At 43.9% G+C, this 21,487-nt stretch overlaps 1 protein-coding gene across 2 annotated transcripts; it reads left to right on the plus strand.

Annotated features, from left to right (window-relative positions):
- Nucleotides 1-48: 48 nt before the first annotated feature.
- LOC137624299 (transmembrane protein 41A-B-like) lies at nucleotides 49-19,824 on the plus strand. Of its 2 annotated transcripts, none has more exons than XM_068354877.1 (6): nucleotides 49-176; nucleotides 2,339-2,466; nucleotides 4,991-5,143; nucleotides 16,484-16,648; nucleotides 17,663-17,801; nucleotides 17,936-19,824. In XM_068354877.1, the coding sequence occupies exons 2-6, from the start codon at nucleotides 2,341-2,343 to the stop codon at nucleotides 18,106-18,108; spliced, it is 756 nt and encodes a 251-aa protein (XP_068210978.1). In that variant the 5' UTR covers nucleotides 49-176; nucleotides 2,339-2,340; the 3' UTR covers nucleotides 18,109-19,824. The 2 variants fall into 2 exon arrangements, with proteins under 2 accessions (XP_068210978.1, XP_068210979.1); XM_068354878.1 differs by lacking the exon at nucleotides 49-176 and adding an exon at nucleotides 553-688.
- The last annotated feature ends 1,663 nt before the right edge of the window (nucleotides 19,825-21,487 follow it).

Raw genomic sequence — 21,487 nt, forward strand, 5'->3', positions numbered from 1 at the left:
GTTATAATTGTATTAATAAATTTCTCAGTATCTTTACTTTCTATCCTATAGAATATTAGATTAAGAATTAAAAGATGTATGACCATTGTTTACTAAATATCAGCTGATAGAGACCCCGATTTACGAACGAATTGGACCCGGGGATTTAATCCTAAGACGTAATCGTAACTCTTACGGTGAGTAACAGGTAGTGGATTCTTTTTTATTGCTCTGTGTTGCACGAGAGAAAATATTGACGTAGTTTTACCAACTTGGATAAGGAAGCAAGATTCTTCCATGTTGCAATACCCAAGTTTAGTGTTTGCTACTTTAGCTAGCAAAAACTAATGATAATGTTATAGTTTATTTATCTAACCTATATCGAGCAGTCTTTTAGCTAATATGAATGTTTTTAGCAGTTAATATAAACCCTAAGACTGCCCTAATACATACCCTTGCTAGAATTTGATTAATGTGTAAAATTAGATATATTGTATACCTCAGTAACATCAAGACGTGTTTGTCTTTATCACTCAGACAATCACGTTCTTATCATACCGATGTTCATGATGCTACCTTAGGTTCTTTATCAGTGATTCCGGTGCTGGTGCTGTTGTACCAAGTCTAAAGTTCATTATCATCGTGTTTAATCTCTGATTAAACCTCGAATTATGCTGATATAGAACCTGGAATGCTGTGATTGGCTAAGGTAATGATCCTTGCATTAGAGTTCTCTTGCTTGAGGATACACTCGGGCACACTATTCTATCTCATTTCTCTTCCTCTTGTTTTGTTGAACTTTTTGTAGTTTATATAAAAGATATTTATTTTAATGTTACTGTTCTTAAAATATTTTATTTTCCTTCTTTCCTTTCCTCACTGGGCTATTTTCCCTGTTGGGGCCACTGGGCTTATAGCATCCTGCTATTCCAACTAGGGTTGTAGCTTAGCAATTAATAATATTAAGACCCAAAGGTATTCTTAAGGAGAAAAATTATAACAGCTTGTAGATTATCCTAACCACTTAGGGTTTTCTTTACCTTTATAACTGTCAAGCATACTTTAATATACAACGAGTAAGGACATGGTGATCTACGTCAGTTTAGATCTGTGGGGCAATCTTGGTTCCTCGCTGCTCACTCCACAAAATATATTTGCATGTATTCTGTAACAGACTATCAGTGATTCAGTCCTTTAAGCCTATTCTTGTGATCTGAAATGCAGGATTTTATAGGGAATTGCTAAAATATCTTCACCTGATCTATGTGCAGGTCCAGATGATATTGAATTAGGATTGTCATCCGGTAAACTGTCTTTTTATAAACTCCCTGCGTGCAGTGTCCCTGCATTGAGGAAAGGAAATAGGAAAATAGATAAACTACATAGGAAGTAATGAATGATTAATAAAATATAAAACATTAAAATAGATTTGTCATATATAAACTGTGAAGAGAGACTTATGTCAGCCTGTTCAATATGAAAATATTTGAGCAAGTTTAAACTTCTGAAGTTCTACCTATTCAACTGTCTGATTAGGAAGATCATCTTACAATCTGGTTACAGCGGAATTAAAACTTTTAGAAAGGTTAGTAGTACCAAATGATGCTGGTAGAATATGCAAAGATCACTGAGATTATGGTATCCTAATTATAGGTGTATTGTGCATAAGCAGATATGTACAGTACTTGCAAAATCATTGTGAGAGAAAATAAGTACAGTACACTTTGCCATACCAAGTACACATTAGGAATGGTTAGTGCTGTCAGTCCACCTCAAGGTGTGCACTGTAGGCTTTAAAGCACTTAAAAGACCTAGCAGCATCTTTCCAGTACCTAGTGGCCCTCCCTTTATAGCTTTCTACTATACCTCCATTCTGTCTTGCTTTCTTCCATCTTGCTGTCCAACCTTTTTACCTTTAACTTCATAAGGCAACTCTAGGTGTTCCCCTCAGGTGTACATTGGTGCTGAATGGTCTCTCTGGGTCCAGTGCTAGGCCTTATGGTAAAAATTCTAAGCCCTAATCTAACAAACAAGGATATGCACTTGTACAAGTAACAGTAGGATGGTCATAAAATGCAGAAGAAGAATGTATGGGCAGGTGAAGAATGAAGAAAATTTTCAAGAATTGGTAGAGAAAATTAAAGTCTGTGACTTTTGGATCATCATAAAAATCTTTGATTGGTTTAGGGTCAGTCCAAGAAACTTTATAAGTCTGTTGAAACGAGGGTACCGTGCTTCAGGAGAGTTAGTGTTTTTGTATAAATTTAAATGTAAAACTACCTGGCCAGTTGATATCTCATGAGAAAATTTGTGAAGCACTGGGATTTATCCATTTCTGAAGCATTTTTATTTTCGGCAGAGATGGCTGGTATCCAGCGCAGGGAATATGCGAGACTCTTGGTGGTCCCCATTGCATTTGGGCTTTCAACATTCTTCCTATGGTGTTTGTTTTCTTACAGACCTCCTCTCAGGGATGGACACACACCAGTAAGTTTTGCTTTTTGTATTTTTCATTAATTTCTTGTGATATAGTATTTGCTTTACAATGTTTACAAAATCCATTCATAGAAGCAAGTCACAATTCATTTTATCATTCAATATTGCTTTTAGATTACCAGCCTACACGTGTATCAAGATTTTTCACAGCTATTTCTGCATAATATTGTAAAAGACTTAATAGAAGTTGATTTGTATTCTGCTTTGCACTTATCAAAACACTTGATTTTTTGCATGCACAGACTCTTATCTTTTAAAAGTTCCTATCTAGGGAACTTAATGTATGAGGTCTGTCCTGCATAATGATGCAGTTTTTATTTCTTCCTCACCTATCCATGAAATTTGTCAGTTTACCAGAATCGCATAGCTAGCGTTACGGCTTACTGTCATACTTTTGTATCATATGTAACGTATTTGTGTAATTCATCCTTTTTTTTTTTCTATCTTGTAAAAGTTTAAGACATTGTCTTGCATATCATCCCTTTGTATTTACTACTGGATTGAGAGGAATCGTTTCTCCTTTTCAAGTAATTAATTAATCTTAATATTTATAATGTAATTTTTCTAATTTTTTTTCTCTAAAATGTAAACTGTGACATAAGCTACTTTGCCATGCATTGTCATATATGCTCACTCCTGTTGGTTTGTCTTTATATTGTATTCAGTGTTTCTTAGTTTATTCAAATTTTTATTCGCTTTGTTTTATGTCTCTTTGTCACTTGCTCAATTTGCTATACAGTATTGTAGATATTATTTCTATATGCAGCCCCAAGACTATATGATAAGCCCTCACTAGACATTCGAAAGACTGAAGATATTAAGGCTTTCAAGAGGAAACTGAAGACTTTCTTGTTTCCTAAGTGCTACGATAGTGTGGATTTGACAATAAACGTGTGAAATGTTGAAGGCTTTCGAACGAACATGATAAAATGACTTTGGAGGATCTATAGAGAGTAGGGTTCCCCTGCTGTATAGGACTAGAAAAGAAGCCTTTAAAGTGAATTAAATGTGAAGATCCAGTGCTTTCTTACTGGGTAATTGATTGTAACTTGGAGCAAGTGGATTATTATATTTTCCCCATCCCTTTTGTTGTTTGGTATCTATTCATGCTAGTTTTTACCATTAGCACAAATACTTTCTTCAGCATTCTCATCAAGGTCTTCCAGTGGTCTACAGGAAACTAGATCTTCTCGCCACCTAATTCTTAGATGTTAGATCCAAATCAAGCCTTCTGTGACATGTCTGTCACTATTCAATTGTTACCAGCCTTGTCTCGTGCCCTTACCATTACTTGCTCCTTACTAGTATGTACATTCATCACTAATCAAGACATTTCTAGATTTATGGAAATACTGACAATTTAGAATAGGTTGATCTTGTAGTAAATTACTTCACCCCAAGCATTTAAAGTCATTTCTTTTAGTTCTCCCTATGAAAATGTGACTTTGTGTTAAGCAGAATCTGGTCAAAACAGCCAAAGGATTTTGTGTATCAAAATGAGGTCACCTTTTATTGCAACTACTTCCAGGGTCTCCTTTTGAGCATAATCTAAAACCTATTCCAAGCATTCCTCAATTGTCTTGTACAAAACATAGTTAAAGATACAGGGGTGCACCTGTTAGTCATGCCTTAGGCAGCTACTAGTCTCCCTTGAGCTTGCATAAACATACACACCAAAGCCATGTTTGTAGATTGTTGCTTTCATAGATGAACAACACCAACCTTGTCGTCCTGCTTATGCAGTTACAAACGCATCGTATTGTCAGTACTGTTTGATGGTGGTGTCAAAAGCTACCACATGGCCTTGAGTATGGTCTTTCAACTGAAGGGTTTAGGCCTTTGGGCAGTCTAGCCCACCTCGTAATCTCAGGCCCTTGGAGAGCAAAATGAAAGTCTCTTGACGTAAAGGACTGGCATTGTATTTTGCGATTGTAGAAAGTACCAAAGAGTACCTTGTATGTCTCTCTCTCTCTCTCTCTCTCTCTCTCTCTCTCTCTCTCTCTCTCTCTCTCTCTCTCTCTCTCTCTCTCTCTCTCTCTCATGTAAGTAAGTACCCAATTTGTTTACATTTATGACCTTTGGTAACAACTTGACCCAAACATGTCATTACTAATCAGGGACTCTCTCTCTCTCTCTCTCTCTCTCTCTCTCTCTCTCTCTCTCTCTCTCTCTCTCTCTCTCTCTCTCTCTCTCTCTCTCTATTACCCAATTTTTTTACATTTATGACCTTTGGTAGCATCTTGACCCAAACATGTCATTACTAATCGGGGGCTATGTGGAGCTATGATTTGTTTACTATGAAATGGTTTTACCCAGTATCATTTTGAAAACTTCTTATTCGTTTGAAAAAGATATTTCTTACAATGTAAAGCTGATTTCATGTTACTTTATGCAATAGATTTTATGGCCTGCTGATCATAGAAATCAAATTGGTATTTCTTCACTTTAGTAATTATTTTTGCATGGTTTTAAATTTTAAGAGCTTTACGTTTTTCTGTCATTTTTTCTTTCATAGGATCTCCATTTTCCAAAATCTCTAGAGGACCTAAGAGAGCTTGTGAGAGTATCCAGTGCCTATAAAACTGACCACTGGTACTTTGTTCTTCTATTGTTTTCATCAGCTTACATCTATAAACAAACATTTGCAATTCCAGGATCAGCACTTCTGGTAGGTATTGCGGCTTGCCATTTGATGATGCATGTATGTGTTGAGTGCTTAGATAATAAGCCTTTACAGCGGTGGTTCCCAATTGTTTTCATAATAGCATCCCCTTGGCTTCCAGATGGAGTCCTTGTGTCCCCTCCCCCTTCATGCACTTTAAACAGTGTAGCAGAGTTATTTATGAATTTGTTCATAATTCTAATATCAATTTTATTGTCTGTAAATTCTATACGAGTTTCTTTGCCTTAGTGTTTATGACATAAGTTTTGTCTTTCAGATATTGTAAAAAATAAATTGTTCCGTAACCGAAATACAAACCACGCTATTTACATTGGGGTTTACTTTCGGCGTAGCTGAAATTGACGAGCCAATAGATTTTAACAAGGGTTAACTACCCCCGCGCTAGTTACCGGGGGTAGGGGAAGGGGTAGCTTGCTACCCCCCCCCCCACACACCGGTGATTTGCTTCACTTCACTTTTGGTTCGGACGATGTGCAGACGTGTCTGTCTATCATCCTCGTTTTTGACAGCCTTAATCTTTTCTTTGCTTTTCCTCAGCTGTGTGTTTTAAGTTGGCCTCGCCCTTTGGTATTCATCATGTGCAAGTGCCCTGGGATCGGCAGCTGCCCTTGCGGTACCTTCATGTCTGCGGTGGATACCGATCCTCACACCCTTTGCCCGCAGTGTCGAGGCCGACGGTGTGATAGGGAAAATACATGTAGGGAGTGGTCTGCCTCCCAGTGGTAGAGGTTTGCCCGCCAGCGTAAGAAGAAGTCCAAGAGAGACCGTTCTCCTTCTGGGGTTGCCTTGAAGGAGGAAGGCTCTCGGGACTCTTCTTCCGCCGCCCAAACCTCTTCCGAAGCTTCCCCTCGTCCGGCTTCTAGTGAGAGGCCGCCGAGTGGGAGCGCAGGCCCTTGTTCTGTTTCCCGACCTCGGTGTGCAGGAGAGGGCATCGCCTCCCATAGCGGGGCGGATCCCCCTCCTCCTCCGGGGGAGGATTTTGATAATATTGATCCTGTGTCTAATGATGATCTTTATCAGCTTTGGGCTTCCTTGGGGCTTAAGGGCCTGCCCTCCAAGGAAGCCCTGTTTAACCTTATTCAGTTAGGGGCCGCTGTTAAGCAGTCGCTGGTGATAGCAGAGGTAGATCCTCTGTCTATCGTCAACGTCTTGGTGGCAGAGGCTTCCGACGGGTCTGGTCAAACCTCTGCGGCTCCTGATGTTGATGACGTTGCTGAAGGCTCTCCTCCCCATTCCGTACATCCTTCGAAGGGGGAAGGGGGTCCCACGGTCTCTCCTGCGGCTAAGTCTCCCCCTCGGGGGAGCGCTCTGACTGAGACTCCTCTTCGGAGGACTGATGATCCCGACGACCTCCCTCGTGGCCGCCTTCGCCGTAAGGCTCATCGTCCGCTTCGCCGCAAGGGCCTCCCGTCTCCCTATAAGGGTGTCAAGAGGCGGCTTTTTGAGTCTTCTCCTCCTCCGTCCTTAGACCTCTCCGGGGATCGTTTCACGTTCTCCCACGCCTTCCAGACCTTCCACTTCCTGTGCAGATGGCCAGCAGTCTTCTGATCTCGTCAGCCGACGGGCACCAGTCCCTTCGGGGCAAAGGGATGTCGCCCACGGTGTGGGTGCTTCCCTTGCGCGTCAGGGTTCCCCTGCGCGTTCACGCGTAGTAGCGCACCAGCGCTCTCCTGCTCGTCAGCGTTCTCCTGATCGCCAGCGCTCTCCTGTTCGCCAGCGCTCTCCTGATGGTCAACGCCCCACTGCTCGCCAGCGTTCTCCTGTGGACAACGAACATCCTACTGTTCCTGTTGCGCGCCCAGCGCACCAACAGTCTCCTGAGCGCACTAGATCTCCTGCTCGTCAGCGCACACCTGCTCATCCAGTTCCTGACACGCGCCCACGCTCGCCCACGCGCCCTAGAACTCTGGTTCGGGACATGGGCAAGGACTCAACTACTCCTCGCCCTCGCGATCCTGCTCGTCAGCTTTCTCCTGCGCAGCAACGCGCACAGTCTCCTGCGCGTACATCCAGAGTTCCTGCGCGCCCACGCGCCTCCTCTTCCCGAGCCTGTTCGTGAGCGTTCGCCTTTGCGCGTCGCGCCAATAGCTCCTGCACAGGCTTCTACGCGTCGTCTTCCTGCTCACCAGCGATCTCCGACGCGACAACGTTGTCTTGCTCGTCAGCGATCTCCTGCGCGTCAATGGTCTCCAGTGCGTCAGCGCTCCCCTGAGCACCGGCGATCTCCAGACCGCCCTCGTGATCCATCGCCTGCGCGCAAGCGCTCTCCTACGCGTCAGCGCCCAGCGGATCTGGAGAGACATAGGTCTCCTGCGATCAGCTCGCCCACGCGCGGTCGCTCGCCTGCGCGTTCTACGCGCCATCGTTCGCCAAGGCGCCATCACTCGCCCACGCGTCACAGGTCTCCAGGATACCATCGTTCCCCCTGCTCGGTCCCCTGGCCTGCAGAGGTCTCCTGAGCGCTCTCGTTAGCCCATGCGCCAGCGCTTTCACTCGCCAACGCGCTCACTCGCCAGCTCGCTCGCGCGCGATGGCTCCCTCGCTCATTTGTCTCCGCGCGATTGCGCGCCCACGCTCCAACAGCCCCTCGCGCGCGACTCTTTCGTATCCCCCCCGCGCGAGCGTCAGCACGACCCCCGTTCGCGTCGGGTTCCGCAGCTCGCGGCAGCAGCAGGGACGCGTGTCGCCAGGTCGCAGTCGGGATCGCCTCCGCCTAAGCGCAGGTGTCCTTCGCAGGACAAGGAAGGACCATCGGAGAGGTCAAGGCAACTTTCTTCCCCTTCTTTTTTGCAGGCAGGTCCAGTGGTGTCCACTCCGAAGGATCGCCCGATCCCCTTCCCTCCAGCGGGAATTTCGGACTGTGTCCGTTTCTCGGCAGTCTTGGTTTGGTCCTCTGATGCGGGCGTTAGTGAAGGCTATGAAGCCGGCACTCGCCGATCTAGGACACAAGCCAACGATGGCCTCGCCCCCGCTGAAGAGAAGGAGAGGAGTGGACTTCGTGGTGTCTTCTCCCAGGGAGAAGTTGGTTCTTAAGAGTTCCGTCAGGAAGGCTCCGTCCCCTTCGCAGTCGTTTTCTCCTTCTCCCGAAGACGAGGCCTTTCCGTCCTCAGGAGAGTCCAGCGAGGCGGCAGTCTCCCCCTCGGCACCAAGGGGGGAGTCACCTCCTCGTGGAGGAGAATCGTCTTGCATGGAAGGTGCCTACCAGACCTCTTTGCTGGAGTCTTGTATCCCGCCCAGGAGGGAACCCAAGGACTCCAAGACGATTCCGAAGTATTCTTCACGAATTCGTCAGGAACCAGCCAGCCCCCGGGAGAACGTCCACGTGTCTCCCCAGGAAGAGCTTCCGGGGACAGGAGACTTAGCTGCCAGTCCACAGGGAGGAGAGCAGCAGGAGTCTGAGCATGCCTTCTGGCAGGTCTTGGGCCTGATGAGACAGCTCAACGGGTTCATGGACCTTGTGATCGCCTCGCGTGAAGGCAAGGACACGGTCCTGGACCAGGTCTATGGAACTCAGAAGCCCCCAAAGGCTCTGCCCTGGTCCCAGGGGGTGAAGAGTGCCAGAGCCAGGGCCAACGCTCAGCTCGCAGTTCTCGCCTCCTCCAGTCGTTCCTCTGCCGGGAACAAACTCCTCCCACCTCCTCGTCTCCAGCAGAGAAGGTATTTTGAGATCATGGGGGAGTCTAGCCTCGCTCTTCCCCTCCACCATTCGGTGGAAGAGCTTACCAGGGGAGTTCCTCTTGAAAAGCTCTCCGCCCGGCAGGTGACGTTCTCGGCGTCGGAGATCCTGAGCCACGAGAAGGTCGCGAAGTGTGCCATGCAGGCCACTTCGTGGCTGGATGTCTGGCTAGGCTCTCTGGGCATCCTATTGCGCTCCGAGGATCTGTCTAAGGAGAGCAATAGGAAGGCCCTGGAGACCTTATTCCTCTCGGGCACTCGCTCCATCGAGTTCCTGGCACATCAGGTCACCACCCTGTGGGCCAACTCGGTGCTGAAGCGTCATGATGCGGTGACCGAGAAGATCCATCCGAAGGTCCCCGCCGTGGATGTCTGCAGGCTCAGACACTCCTCCCTCCTTGGGGGAAATTTGTTTGAGCCCCAAGATATGGAACGAACAGCTGAGAGGTTGAGGAAGTCTAGCCAAGACTCCCTCCTCCAAAGGGCCCTTGCGTCTTGGCCCTACAAGCCTCCAGCTCCGCAGCAACACCAGCAGCAGCCTCGCAAGACGCCGAAGCAGGCGCCGGCAGCTAAGAAAGTGGTGTCTAAGCCTCAGCCCTTTCCTGCCAAGGACAAGAGGGGCGGTAAGTCCTCCAGGGGAGGCAAGACTCCTAGAGTAAGCGGCCGCGGCCGCAAACGCTAGGAGTGGCAGTCCCCCGCGTGTCCACCTATGGGGGATGCCTTCAAAGTTGCGTGTACAGGTGGCAGCAACATGGGGCCGATGCTTGGACGGTCTCTGTGATCGGCCAAGGGTATCACGTCCCATTCACGACATCTCAACCTCCCCTGACAGCGAATCCAGTGTCGCTGAGCTCCTATGCCATGGGATCGGCAAAAGGGGCTAGCCCTTCGGGCAGAAGTCGAGACCATGCTCAAGAAGGATGCTCTCCAGGAGGTCGTCGACGGCTCCCCAGGCTTTTTCAGTCGACTCTTTCTTGTAAAGAAGGCGTCTGGAGGCTGGAGACCTGTCATCAACCTCTCAGCTCTGAACAAGTTTGTCAAGCAAACTCCGTTCAGCATGGAGACAGCGGACACGGTCAGACTTGCGGTGAGACCACAAGTCTTCATGTGCACACTGGATCTGAAGGACGCGTACTTCCAGATCCCAATCCATCCGTCTTCCAGGAAGTACTTGAGATTCAGCCTAGACAGCAAGACCTACCAGTTGAAGGTGCTGTGCTTCGGTCTCTCCACAGCACCTCAGGTGTTCACCAATGTGTTTACCCTCAATTCGTCTTGGGCGCACAGGAACGGCATCCGTCTCCTCCGATATCTGGATGACTGGCTGATCCTAGCAGACTCAGAGTCGACCCTTCTTTAACACCGAGACAGGCTTCTGGGACTTTGCCAAGATCTGGGGATCTTGGTAAATCTCGAGAAGTCCTCTCTGCAGCCGTCCCAATGACTGCTTTATTTAGGCATGATGTTAGACACCAATCTCCACAAAGCCTTTCCATCAGACAACAGGATAGCAAGGCTGAGGAGGGTGGCGGAACCCTTCCTCAGGCGGGAAGAGCTTCCTGCCCAATTGTGGTTGCATCTCTTAGGTCACCTGGCCTCCTTGGCTTTTCTCGTTCCAAACGGCCGTCTCGGGATGAGATCCCTGCAGTGGCGGCTCAAGTCCCGGTGGAATCAAGGATCCGATTCCCCGGACTTTCTGGTCCCGATAGGACCCTCGGAACAGGCGGACCTGCGGTGATGGCTGGTCGACGAGAACCTGCGAAAGGGAGTGGATCTTCTCGTCCTCCCCCCGGAATTGACACTGTTTTCGGACGCGTCAAAAGAAGGGTGGGGGGCTCACATTCTGAACCAGAGGACCTCAGGCCTTTGGTCAGAATCAGAAAAGTACCTGCACATCAACCTGCTAGAAATGAAGGCCGTATTCCTGGCTCTTCAACAGTTCCAACGGACCCTGGCGGGTCACTCCGTGGTGGTGATGAGCGACAACACCACGGTAGTGGCTTATATCAACAAGCAGGGAGGTACTTTTTTGCATCAGCTATCCCATCTTGCAGTAGAGATTCTGAGGTGGACCGAAGTCCACTCAATAACACTACTAGCTCGCTTCATTCCTGGCAAGAGGAATGTGCCCGCCGACAGTCTGAGCAGGGCTTCGCAGATAGTGAGTACCGAGTGGTCTTTGGATCGTCTAGTAGCCAACAAAGTCCTAACTTTGTGGGGTTCCCCGACGGTGGATCTGTTCGCGACAGCTTTGAATTTCAAATTGCCCCTGTACTGCTCCCCAGTCCCAGACCCCAAGGCACTCTGGCAAGATGCTTTCCAACAACGGTTGGACAACATCGACATGTACGCCTTTCCACCGTTCTGTCTGATGAGAAGGGTGCTCACCAGGACCAGACTATCGGTCAACCTGTCGATGACTCTGATAGCTCCGCTATGGCATCACGCGGAATGGTTCCCGGACCTTCTGCAGCTCCTGACGGAGCTCCCGAGAGAGCTTCCCCCACGACACGAGCTACTCAGACAGCCACATTGCAACATCTTCCACAAAGCCGTAGCCTCGCTTCGACTTCACGCCTGGAGACTGTCCAGCGTCTCCTCACGGAGAGAGGCTTTTCGCAACAGGTTGCAGAGAGAATGTCTCGGCACCAGGCAAAGTGGAGAGTCTTCTGTGGTTAGTGTCGTGGGAGGGGTATCTCTCCACTCGATGCCACTATTCCAGCAATAGCGGAGTTTCTCGTTTATTTGCGGAAGGAAATGCGCCTTTCGGTCTCAGCGGTGAAAGGCTATCGCTCAGCCTTGAGCTTGGCTTTTAGGCTGAAAGGAGTGGACATTTCTTCCTCGCTGGAACTCTCTTTACTCATACGTAGCTATGAGCTTACCTGCCCTCAGTCGGAAGTGAGACCTCCTCCATGGAACGTGGTTCGGGTTCTCAGGGCTCTTAAGAGACCTCCCTTCGAACCATTACGCCAGGCCTCTGATCGCCACCTGTCTTGGAAGACGGCTTTCCTGCTCGCGTTGGCCTCTGCCAAACGAGTTAGTGAACTTCATGGTCTCTCGTACGACGTCGCTCATTCAAGGGGATGGGGGGAGGTAACGTTCAGGTTCGTCCCTGAGTTTGTTGCCAAGACTCAGATCCCTGGAGTGCCGGACCCACGGTTTGACTCTTTCAGGGTCACGAGTCTCTGTTCTGTAACAAGCGACCCAGACCAGCAGCTATTATGCCCAGTGGGGAGTCTGAGGCGTTACTTGAAGAGAACAGCTGCAGTTCGTCCTCAGGTGCAAGCATTGTTTGTTAGCACAGGCAGGACGAAGAGGAGGGTCACCAAGAACACCATCTCGGCTTGGATACGAAGGGTTATCCATCACGCCTTGAATCCGGACCCTCCTCCGTCACGTCGCCCTAGGGCACACACGACGTCAGGGGCATCGCTACGTCCCTGGCCTTCAAGAGAAACTTCTCTGTGACGCAGGTGATTCAAGCTGGGGTCTGGAAGCGTCAGACGACCTTCACGGCCCACTACCTGCAGGATGTGACCCACAGGAGCCTCGATACTTTTTCTATCGGCCCTGTGGTGGCTGCACAACAGCTGGTCTAACCTCAGACTCCTTTATGGACAGGTAGCAGTAGGTTGAGGACGTTGTTACCCGGTTTTAGTCTGAGTGAATGAAAGAGTATGTCTGGCCCTTACTTCTTTCTTCATCCTCCCCTCTCTTGGGGAAGCAGCATCCTGGTCTCCGCATAGCTGACCTCAACCTCTGCAGGTAAACCATGCTTCCTTGTGCTCCTAGTATTAAGCTTAATACTGTCGCGTCCCCCATACCCTGACGAGGTGGTATTGGGAACGTCCTATCCTAGATTCCTATCTAAAGGACTCAAGGTCAACTTCATAGGACGAATCACGCTCTTTCCTCCACACACAACTTATGTAGGCCACACGTTCTTTGCGGAGCAAGGAACTTGTGAGGTGCAGGGACTCCTTTTCTCGAGTGCTACTCACTTGGAGTCGGAGTCCCTGGGTAAAGCCAAAGTCAGTAAGGCTGGGGACTTTCCACCCTTCCTAAGGGGTAAGTCACCCAATGTAAATAGCGTGGATTGTATTTCGGTTACGGAACAAATGACAAATTCGGAGATAATTTGTATTTTTCCTAACCATACAAACCTTAGCTATTTACACATATTTGCCCGCCAGCCCTGTCCCCCAAGTCAAGTCCTACCTCTAAGTGAAGTGAAGCAAGTCACCGGTGTGTGGGGTGGGAGGGGTAGCAAGCTACCCCTTCCCCTACCCCCGCTACCTAGCGCGGGGGTAGTTAACCCTCATTAAAATCTATTGGCTCGTCAATTTCAGCTACGCCGAAAGTAAACCCCAATGTAAATAGCTAAGGTTTGTATGGTTAGGAAAAATACAAATTACAGTGAGCCCTCGTTTATCGCGGTAGATAGGTTCCAGACCCGACCGCGATAGGTGAAAATCCGCGAAGTAGTGACACCATATTTAAGTATTTATTTAACATGTATACAGTATTCAGACTTTTAAAACCTTCCCTTTTACGTAGTACTGTTAACAAACTACCCTTTAATGTACAGAACACTTAATGCATGTACTACAGTACCCTAAACTAAAACAGGCACAAATATTAAAGGCGATTTTATATCATGCGTTTCCTAAACACGCCAAAAAGCACGATAAAAAATGGCAACCAATGTTTTGTTTACGTTTATCTCTGATCATAATGAGGAAACAAACGCATTTACACATCTGTGTATAGGTTAGTTTTTGCATCGATTATATTGATTATTCAGTACAGTATGTTGATTTAGTTATTACCAATGTTTTACTTAATTTTTCTTAGGACTTCCAAATGAAATGTTTTTCTTTATGACGCCGCCTGAAACGACGGCGTCATGAAGTACGCTCAGTAAACAAACGAAGGCATTTAACGCGCATGATGAAAGTGATAAATAATGATATTACAGTAAAAGCTTTTAGAAAATATGTTATTACAAATATTATTTACCGTATCTATATAAAATCATAAATACGTAGCAAAGCAGCAAAACAATTTACGAGAGAGAGAGAGAGAGAGAGAGAGAGAGTTGTTTTACGTACGTAAATGTAAATTTTAAACAAAAAAAAATAGCCCCATTTCATATAAAATAGGTTATTACAAATATTTTACTTTATCATATTACAGTAGTCTGTATAATATTGTAAAGTTCAGTACAGTATGTTGTTGTTATAGTCGTGGCGATGAAATTCTCACGAAACAAAAACACGGCATTCGATTACAACAGCTGATTCATTCTCTCTCTCTCTCTCTCTCTCTCTCTCTCTCTCTCTCTCTCTCTCTCTCTCTCTCTCTCTCTCTCTCTCTCTCTCTTCGTGTTATACAATACTTACATATAGATGAAGAAACTAAAATTAGTTTTCTTAGTGTCAATTAAATACGAAACGAAAAAATTATGCCGAGTCTACATCCATTTCAATCGTTGCTAAAAATACGGCATCCGATTTCATCAGCAAACCACTATTTTTTGGGAAACATCATTTTATTCTAGAAAATTGCTACTCTTTAAATAGTTAATTGCACATTAAGAAAGCGTGTACTTTTGTTTTTAAATTTCGGGTGTGTTTTAAAAATCGAGTATTGTTGACTTCTTTTTGTTTTACTTTTGGCTGTGATTAGATCAGCTGACATCTAGCTGCCGCTCTTGAGAGTGTACGAATACACTAACAAAGTATCGTTTATACCATTTCTTAACTTATTCAAACTGTCTACAGTATACAGTTGATATTACATAAGCACCAATGTGTTATAACCTATCAAATTTTTTTGTTTATTACATTTAAAACAACACACACACACTCTCTCTCTCTCTCTCTCTCTCTCTCTCTCTCTCTCTCTCTCTCTCTCTCTCTCTCTCTCTCTCTCTCTCTCTGTGGGCTACTTTTCACTACCTCCCATTCCTTGCCTCTCTCTATCTCTCTAACAAATGATATCTTTGTTGCTCCTCAAAGTTTCATTTATATTGAAAATCAATCATGATTCAATTTTCCTTACTTTCTCCACTCTCGCACCATGGGTCACATCGTGGTATTTTCGAAATTTCCGGAAAATCCGCGATATATGTATATACATGCGTTATGACAAAAAATCCGCGAAGTGGTGAATCCGCAATGGTCGAACCGCGAAGTAGCGAGGGATCACTGTATCTCCGAATTTGTCATATTAACTATTTATTGTTTAAATGCTCTTAATGTTGCCCCCCCCCCCCCATTATCAATCCACTGACCACTTTGGGAACCACTGCTTCACATTATAGTTTGTAAATAATAGAGTATATTTACATTGCTTGTCAAAGTCTTCTTTAACTTTTATACCTGAATTGCATTTTTATTTTTAAGTTCGTTTATCAGCTTCCAAGGGAACAGCGTTGGCCAATTAAATCTTAGTTTATTTATTTCAGAAGATTGTACCATAAATTGAAAGAATGGAATTTTTTACGGTTTTACTCACCAGCTCTTACTGTGAGTTCTCAATTGCGCGATTGATGTTTTTTCTTTCAACAAACTAATATTGATACATGTCACATGTCATGAATGATGCTTTTGAATTATTACACTTTGCCCGTAATAAGTGATTCCTCCAGCCTGTTTTTCTCATATTTTTAAAGTGTGTCTTCTTGATAATTACAGGCTTATATAACAGAGATACCCATGAATGCATTTTTTCCTACTTATTAACTCTCTTTAACCCCATATTTCCATAAATAACTGAATAAAACCCTTTGCATAAGAAAATTTTAAAACAAGTACAGTACTTTACAGGTATTTTACTTGTTCTAGAATAATTATATTGGGCATGAAAGCTCTCAAAATGTTTATAGCTAGCAGTCTGGTACTTTATAAATTTCTGCACCCCTGTGAATAATACAATTTGATTGAAACAAATTCATGTTACTTAGCTGTACCTTTGGCATGTGTGTGTGCTTTGGAAATTACAATTTGGCAATAAACCAATATTTGAAGAGGCACTGAGTGGTCTCCCTGGTCCAAATTCAATAAAACCAAATGTATTGTTTGTCTAGTTTATGAATATTTTTTAACCCTTTTACCCCCAAAGGACGTACTGGTACGTTTCAAAAAACTCATCCCTTTACCCCCATGGACGTACCGGTACGTCCTTGTAAAATAATGCTATTTAAATTTTTTTTTGCATATTTTTGATAATTTTTTGAGAAACTTCAGGCATTTTCCAAGAGAATGAGACCAACCTGACCTCTCTATGACGAAAATTAAGGCTGTTAGAGCAATTAAAAAAAAACATACTGCAAAATGTTCTTGAAAAAAAATAACCTTTGGGGGTTAAGGGTTGGAAATTTCCAAATAGCCTGGGGGTAAAAGGGTTAATTGATTTTAAGTATTTCTAGATGGGCTGTATACCTAACATTACCGAATAGGTACATATGTATTGAATTTAATCACAGAACCAGTGGCTACTGGGTGCTGCCAGAACCTCGATAATTCTTCATTGGTGGTTTCCAGCTCTTGCCAGAATGAGGGTGTGGATTTGTGTAGGGACATATAGATATTGAATGTATTCAGGTTATATGCAAAATCTGTGTTATTATGAATTCTTATCTTGCAGAATCTCCTGGGTGGTGCATTATTTGGGTCCTTGCCACTCGGCTTTCCGCTTTGCTGCGTTCTGACTGCAATAGGGGCATCCAATTGCTTTCTTCTCTCAAGACTTGTCGGAAAATCCCTGGTACAGAAAAAATTAGCTTCGAAAATACAATGGTTACAAGAGAAAGTAAGTTTTACTAATTTTTTATACTTTTTTGTTTATTTAGTAATTATTGTACAATACTTTAGCATTTATCGAAGATATTTACTGTGCTATTTAATTTTGTATCTTTTTGTTATGTATTAATTTTCATAAATGGTACAATGTGTCAGAAAACTAGCAATTTTTTGAGGCATAGATATGACCCAGCTTTTGTAGGCTGGTTTCTCTGATAACAATAGTTGAGACCAATAGAATACTTTCCTGTGCAGTTGTCTTTTATCTTTTAGTTATCAAGACTGTAATAATATACCTTTATGCTTTAATTAAACAGGTTCATGTACTATTGGCGTTATTAATTCTGGTACACTTCGTGGGAAATTAAGGCAGCATCTGACTGCTATAAATTGTAGCAAAAGATAAACTGTTGGCAACCAGGTCACTGAGCTTTTGAACAAGTGATATAAAGCATTTTTACAAATTTTAGGAAGTGCTGTATAAAAACAGTCCTTTGTTAAAAGGCATTTCATAAAATTAATGAAAATGCTTTTGACCACATGTTTACAAGCTTAGGGACTTTGTTTTACAGGCAGCATTTCCAGCATTTTCTCTTTTTGCCAAACACACCGTTACCCGCTTCAATGTACAGCTGTCAGACATCTCCGTAGCTTTCTGTGAAGTGTACTGGAATTAACGATGCCAACTGTACCACTGTGCTGCACTGTAAAGGATTGATAAGGTTTTGCTTCCGAACTTAGAAACAAGGAGCTGCTCTCCTAGCCAGGTGATTGAATGGTACCCAAGGTTCCAATACACAGTGATCTCTTATTGGTAAACAAAAGAGTACAGTAAAGTGTCTGGTGGCATTTGAAGGCCAAATATATGGGCATTAATGAGTTGTGGTATTGCATTATAAGTTTTATATTTACTGTATTTATTATTAACCTTGGCAGGTAACCCACGGACAAAGCAGAATTTAAATGATAACTTTAAGATGTGAACTTGAAGTGTACTGTACTTCATCTTCTTTTAATGTTTCAGATTCATGAAAATGAAAATCAGCTCTTCTTGTTTCTAGTCAGTCTGAGAGTTTTTCCGATGACTCCCAACTGGCTCTTGAATGTGACTGCTCCATACGTAGATGTCCCTCTGCCAATTTTTTCGCTCTCGGTCTTTTTTGGTAAGTTTTTATGTTTTATATCCTGGATTATGTTTTATGAATATATTCAAAGTTTTAATAAATAACATAATCTCTAACATATCATTATGTATATGTGTTGATTTAACACCCACATTACAATTATTTCTTTTCAGGCTTAATTCCCTACAACTTTTTATGCGTTCAGGCCGGAGGAATGTTAGCGGAAATCCAGTCGATGGAAGATATATTTACTCCCAGGTGTATGTTAGGCCTAATGACATTAGCATTGGTCATGTTTACATTCTCTCACTTTGCTCGCAAGCGTAAACAACGGCATAGTGACTAATTGGAATTAAATTGTAATTCTTTCATTTAATGTTGAACTTGTTGAAAGTTAGTGTTTTGTTTGTGTGTAGATAAAAGATTTACCGACAGTTTATAATTGCAGGAGCAGGGTATACAGTATACTGAATATCGACAAAATAGATGCTAACGGCATTTTCTCTCAGCGCTAATATATAATGAGATCTCCTCCTTCCCTGTTGTACAAAATTTAATCGGTAATCACCTTGTGTAAACCATTGTTACCGTTACCCTCTTCCATATATGAATGAATATTAATTCACTTCCATATTAATACTAGTGTGATTTTTGTACCTTTAGAAATATTTTTCTATGGTTTATAGACTTTGCTCAAATGCACTTGAGACTTCCTTACTTGAAAATATTTTGTAGCTCAATGCAAAATGTGAGACCTTTGAAATCTCGTTTCTGGCAGGAACTGTTTGTCCATCAGTTGTCTCCCATGTACAGTACAAAAAATCATATGTACAGTGATAAAAAATTCCTGTTTACCATACTCAACATTCGAATGGTAGGTTCAGCTCTCACCCTTTGATTTCATTCACTTTCTAAAGGTCAAGAGATAAGCCAGTCTCACCAGTATGACAAAGCATGTTAAAAGGAAGTCTTGGAACTCCTGTTTTGGAGTTAGAAAAGGTATTTACACTCGAGCAAGTGAAACTCCATCGAGCAATTTAGTCACCTCAGCAGAATTGATTATTTGTTGTTATCTCTCTTCTAAAGCAGTATTGCTTTGAGGCCTTTGGTGTACACACCCTGGCAAGATCCATGGAGAGTAATACATGCCATTGGTTATCCAGTCCTTAACCAGCAAATATTTTTATGTTGAACAGGCCGACATAAATCTCCTTTTATAGTTGATGTATGAAAGATCTATTTTAATTTTGTTACTGTTTTTTTAAATATTTTATTTCAGTTGTTCATTACTTCTCTTGTAGTTTATTTATTTCCTTATTTCCTTTCCTCACCACGCTATTTTTACTTGTTGGAGCCCATGGGCTTACAGTGTCCTCCTTTTCCAATTAGTGGAGCCATTTCCTTCAATGGTAAGGGAGATCTGGGCAGCTGAAGAATGGGGTTGTGTAGCTTCTTCTGTCTGGACAATTAGGAAGCCTCTTTTGTCCCCTTCATGCATCCACAACAGTATCTTTTCTTAACCTGTTAAGCATCATCCACATATTATTACGTTTACTGTACTGCGGTTTCCCTAGTGCTACCTTCAACTTGATATTACGTTTATTTTCATTTTATATTACACATGAAGATGTCATTCCCGTAATAACACGTTTTAAAGCTTTTTAAAGGCTGCTCATGAATGGCAGAGGCAAGGGACAGCGATATTGCCCTATCAAGCAGAACAGTGCCCTAGAGACTGATCATATATAAATATGATCAGCACCCAAGTTAGGTGTCATCAACCCCGTGCCCTGCTTCTTAATGGACTATCTCATTGTATTAATTTTACTCCCCTATTTCATTTGCAGTACTTATTTGGTTAATTTGTTACAGAATAAGACTAGAAAATAGGTCCCTTTTGTGAGGGGAAAAATTTTGATATATAACTTTGATAATCATTTTATGATTACTAATAGCCAAAGGAAATCAGTGTTTTGACTTATATGGGACCAATAGGATTTTGTGCGAGTCTTTACATTTACCCAGGGTAGGTAGACTTAACCCTGGACAATCACATGCAGATCCATCCATATACCATATACCAAAGGCACTTCCCCCAATTTTGGGGGGTAGCCGACATCAACAAGAACAAAACAAAAAAGGGGACCTCTACTCTCTATGTTCCTCCAGCCTAACCAGGGACTCAGCCGAGTTCAGCTGGTACTGCTAGGGTGCCACAGCCCAACCTCCCACATTTCCACCACAGATGAAGCTTCATACTGCCGAGTCCCCTACTGCTGCTACCTCCGCGGTCATCTAAGGCACCGGAGGAAGCAGCAGGGCCTACCAGAACTGCGTCACAATCGCTCGCCATTCATTCCTATTTTTAGCACGCTCTCTTGCCTCTCTCACATCTATCCTCCTATCACCCAGAGCTTTCTTCACTCCATCCATCCACCCAAACCTTGGCCTTCCTCTTGTACTTCTCCCATCAACTCTTGCATTCATCACCTTCTTTAGCAGACAGCCATTCTCCATTCTCTCAACATGGCCAAACCACCTCAACACATTCATATCCACTCTAGCCGCTAACTCATTTCTTACACCCGTTCTCACCCTCACCACCTCGTTCCTGACCCTATCTACTAGAGATACACCAGCCATACTCCTCAGACACTTCATCTCAAACACATTCAATTTCTGTCTCTCCATCACTTTCATTCCCCACAACTCTGATCCATGCATCACAGTTGGTACAATCACTTTCTCATATAGAACTCTCTTTACATTCATGCCCAACCCTCTATTTTTCACTACTCCCTTAACTGCCCCCAACACTTTGCAACCTTCATTCACTCTCTGACGTACATCTGCTTCCACTCCACCATTTGCTGCAACAACAGACCCCAAGTACTTAAACTGATCCACCTCCTCAAGTAACTCTCCATTCAACATGACATTCAACCTTGCACCACCTTCCCTTCTCGTACATCTCATAACCTTACTCTTACCCACTTTAACTCTCAACTTCCTTCTCTCACACACCCTTCCAAATTCTGTCACTAGTCGGTCAAGCTTCTCTTCTGTGTCTACTACCAGTACAGTATCATCCGCAAACAACAACTGATTTACCTCCCATTCATGATCATTCTCGTCTAACAGTTTTAATCCTCGTCCAAGCACTCGAGCATTCACCTCTCTCACCACTCCATCAACATACAAGTTAAACAACCACAGTGACATCACACATCCCTGTCTCAGCCCCACTCTCACCGGAAACCAATTGCTCACTTCATTTCCTATTCTAACACATGCTTTACTACCTTTGTAGAAACTTTTCACTGCTTGCAACAACCTTCCACCAACTCCATATAACCTCATCACATTCCACATTGCTTCCCTATCAACTCTATCATATGCTTTCTCCAGATCCATAAACGCAACATACACCTCCTTACCTTTTGCTAAATATTTCTCGCATATCTGCCTAACTGTAAAAATCTGATTCATACAACCCCTACCTCTTCTAAAACCCCCCTGTACTTCCCAGATTGCATTCTCTGTTTTATCCTTAATCCTATTAATCAGTACTCTACCATACACTTTTCCAACTACACTCAACAAACTAATACCTCTTGAATTACAACACTCATGCACATGCAGATATGAAATGTAATTGCAAAGGAATTTCATTGGATGAGACTTGTTAATATAAGTGCTTTTCATAAGGAGCTGATTGATTGACT

Source organism: Palaemon carinicauda, chromosome 31 (assembly GCF_036898095.1).
Source record: "Palaemon carinicauda isolate YSFRI2023 chromosome 31, ASM3689809v2, whole genome shotgun sequence".
In the NCBI taxonomy this organism is placed as follows: Eukaryota; Metazoa; Arthropoda; class Malacostraca; order Decapoda; family Palaemonidae; genus Palaemon; species Palaemon carinicauda.

Coding starts and splice junctions, on each gene's coding strand:
- LOC137624299 (XM_068354877.1), top strand. CDS start 2,341: ATGGCTGGTATCCAGCGCAGGGAATATGCGAGACTCTTGGTGGTCCCC. Junction 16,649..17,662: donor TACAATGGTTACAAGAGAAA/GTAAGTTTTACT, acceptor TTAATGTTTCAG/ATTCATGAAAATGAAAATCA. Junction 17,802..17,935: donor TTCGCTCTCGGTCTTTTTTG/GTAAGTTTTTAT, acceptor ATTTCTTTTCAG/GCTTAATTCCCTACAACTTT.